The 3733-nt window shown below is 36.8% G+C and overlaps 1 protein-coding gene across 1 annotated transcript in view; it reads right to left on the bottom strand.

The window, feature by feature from the left end:
* Window positions 1-3733, bottom strand: part of FRMD4B (FERM domain containing 4B) — a 228034-nt gene that overhangs the window by 23210 nt on the left and 201091 nt on the right. Inside the window, 5 exon segments of the mRNA XM_011947154.1 lie at window positions 1-155; window positions 1304-1423; window positions 1513-1646; window positions 2533-2674; window positions 3190-3328. Coding sequence (XP_011802544.1) covers window positions 1-155; window positions 1304-1423; window positions 1513-1646; window positions 2533-2674; window positions 3190-3328 — 690 coding nt within the window.

Below are 3733 nucleotides of genomic sequence, written 5' to 3'. Positions count from 1 at the left end.
ATCTCCTGAAGCTTTTTTACCGCATCTGTGTAATCTTGCTTTCGCTTTTTCTTCACAGTTTTACAAAGGTCTGGCTCATTGGCAAGTTTCTTTGCAGCTTCCACCAGCTTTTGTTGTATTAGAAAATTACTCTCCAGTTCTTGCAAAGCAGGATCCTGCATTTATACAATGATAGTTTTATTTTTATGGACACATGCGACCAACTCTTACATGCATTGTGTAATAAAACTTCCCGTGCGCTTTCTTGAATCAGTTGTTCTTTGAGAACACCATCTTCCCAAATTTTACTGCATAGACATCCTTGTCAAACACTTTCCTTTACCCGTCTTAACTTGAACTTCTCATTAGTCCAAACCTCTTCCCTTTTCAAGGAAGGGAATGGCCTTTCATTCATTCAGTTGGCTGGGAGAAGATCACAGTTTTTATGGATATATTCTTAACTCAAAGCTCATGGATGCAGAAGGTTATATTCATATGCATAGCTTTAGAGACAGATAAATTTGGGGTTGATCTTCTTCCTGGTAATTCCTGGTTGCATGACCCTGGATACACAGCTTCATCTTTTAATGCTTCAGCTTTTTTCATTTGTAAAATGAAGATAACGCCTACCTTATGAAAGTAGGATGAGGATTAAATGAGATAATATAGGTGCATTGCTTAGCTCAGAGATGGGTACACAGTGAGCACTCAATAAATAGCAAAGATTTCCAAAGAAGAAAACAGATATAATTTTCTAAAGCTAAGATGGCCAAATTTCTACAAGCAATACAGGAAGGGTCATATTGGCTGATGACATGCAAATGAGAAAGTATTATACATTCTATATTGGCTAACAAATATTTTAACTTGATTGTAACTCACTGCTGTGCATGTATTATCTCATTTAATACTCACTGGATCCCTTGGAGGGAAGTCCAATCATTACCCCCATTTTACAGATGAGGAAAACTGAGGCCTGAGACTTGAGACTTTAGAGAGGCTAAGCTATTTCCCAAAGGCTATTATTTAGTTTTAAGTAAATGAACCTAATGCTGGAGTTCTTAATTCTCATAATAGTGCCTCTCAATTGAGAAACATTTGGAGTTCACTGAATGCTGTCTATAATTTGGAGAGTAAAGTAGTGAGAACTCAATTTTGACTGGAGTGGGCATGAAAGAAAGAGTTCAGTTTGGTCTACACGATCCATCTCTGCTGGTGAGATAACATACAGCAGAGACTCAAAAACCAAAGGAAAAAGTCCACTACACTCAGACAGCTTTCCTGTCTCAGGATTAATTGAAAGGCTCAGAGGCGTTGTTCATACCTCTTCACTCGGGAGCAAGTTGTCATCTAATTTGAAGGCAGTACCCACACGTCTTCTGACCTGAGGAGGCTTCTCGCCTACGTTCAGGGGATACTCCTTTGGCATTTTGCCTGTAAGCTCCTGTAAAACAGGACAGAATCAAGAGCGGATAATTGACACTGGCCAAAGTTGTCAAACACAATTCGATGAGCCCAAAAAAGCAGACTCACAGCCTCCCGCAGACAGATCTTCTTAAGCTCCTCAACTTTTTTCAGAAGTTTTTCTTGTAATAGTTTCTCCTTCTTCTTTAGTTCAAGGATTTTTTCTCTCTTTTGCTCCTCACTAACTTCTGAGTCTTGAGAACCTAGGGAATGAGGGAAGGGCGGGGAAGGTTTATACAAGGGATGTTTCCTTCCTTCCGAAGGGACAAAGGATTTTTAAGCTAAAGCAGCTATTAAATGGTAGTTTATTTCTTTTCTCCTTGTTTCTCAACATAATAAAAGGAAACTAGAAAACATTCTCTCATTCTTCTGGGTATCAAACAGAATCTGGTAAGAAAATGTGCCTTTTTGCATCCTGGCTCAGTCATTTTGGGGGTAATGATAAAATGTTTAATGTCCCAGACACACCCAAGGAAAATTTTCATTTTTCTGAGCAGAAGAGAAGGTAAGATGGTCCTTGAAGAGTTGTTTCAAGTGTTCTTTTAGAAAGTAAGCAAGCAAGGAAAAGAAAAATCTGTGTGAAGGAAGGTCATGCTTCAGATTCACAAGTTGACAGTGAGATTTAGATGGGACGAATCATTTTAGTAAAGTTACATATAGTTAATGATAAGAGATTCCAGAATTGTTACAGAGGAAGGGCTTAGGGGAAGCTATCACATTTGAGGGGTATGCTTGTAATCATGTTTGTGCAGCATTTTATATTGCATGGAGAATTAGACAATTATCTGTATCAAAAACTAAATGCTGGAAAAAGCAGCTGCTGTGGAATATGTTCTTTCAAGCCACACCAAGGAATTCACCATCCTTGTATCTCATATGACATGTACAACCTATTTATAATTTGACTTTCCACATATTCTTTAAAAACTTAGCCTTAAAATTTTATTTAAAGCTGTTGCATACATATTTATTGACATGCTTATTTATTTCCAAAAGAATGGATTAAAAGATGAATTTAGAAGTGGTTTATGACTGAAAAAACAAACAAAATAAAGATGGCTTGCACATTCTCTAATCCCAAGATGTTACCTGAGGAGATTAAACTGCCATTGCTTGCCATGATGAACTGACTTTTCGCCTCCAGTGTCACCAGCTTGGAGGCCCTTTGTGTTCCTGTCTCTGTCAAATCCATTGCAATCTCGTCTAAACTCCTGGCTGAAGGAATTTTTGCCTAAGAGGTATACAACAATGAAACAGAATTAACTCAAACATGCTTCAAATTAATAAAACAATTAAGTTAACATACAATAAAAATATCAACACAGAGGATAATTTAGAATTTTCACATATTCAAGTGGCATTCTTCAGACCAAAAAATAAAACAAAACAAAAAGCCCACAAGCCTTAAGCTTTGTAGTTAAAATGTTTTAATAACTATACATGATTTTCTCATGGTGTGGTTCAGTTACTAACTTTAAAATGTCACCGGCACCATCACCACCAGCAGTGTCACCAGTCTATACAAACATGCATGGCAACAAGCTGGCCAGTCTTACAACTTATAAAGCAGCTTATATATTGCCCATCATTTAAACATATAAAAAATCTGAAATAGTTGGAAGTTAAACATAAAAAAATCTCAGAGAGCAAAAATATATGTGCTTGCATCTTTTGTGAGAAGGTTTATCTTCTAAACAGAATGCAAAACGGGAATCTGTCCCTATAGAAATGATGCCAGTTACTTACTTTGCTTTGTTTCCTGTCCAGGTAAAACTGATGCTGACTAATTGCCATTACCCAAATGGACTTGATGAGAGAAGAGTTAGCATACCATGTTTGCACAAAGAGGCCACTTTGCCCAAAGGTTCTTCTTGAAACTGAAATCCTGAAAGATTAAAGAAAGCACTCAAATAATTCCCCTCTGGCCCAGCATGATGCAAAATGTACCCTGCCAGCAGCATTGTAACAAGGCATGTTCCTCTTACTTGTCCTCTGTTGCAAAAACTCTTATGCAAATGGCGACCAAGTTTCTGATTTTCTCCTTTTACAACAAAACAATTCAGACCTAAGTAATCTCTTTCTGAATAAAGAGCATGTTTAAAAACACATACACATGAACTCAAAAGCTGATAAAGAATCAGTCAAATTAGAGATTATACAAAAACTTTTAGTTAGAAACTCTAAGGATGTATAGCCATCACAAGTGGTAAGGAATAAATGGGATAAGATAGATAGATAGATAGATAGATAGATAGATAGATAGATAGATAGATAGATAGATAGATAGATA

Source organism: Colobus angolensis, unplaced genomic scaffold (genome assembly GCF_000951035.1).
Source record: "Colobus angolensis palliatus isolate OR3802 unplaced genomic scaffold, Cang.pa_1.0 Scaffold26, whole genome shotgun sequence".
NCBI lineage: Eukaryota > Metazoa > Chordata > Mammalia > Primates > Cercopithecidae > Colobus > Colobus angolensis.
The sequence above is the reverse complement of the archived record's forward strand: the minus strand, read 5'-3'. Positions and strand labels throughout refer to the sequence as shown.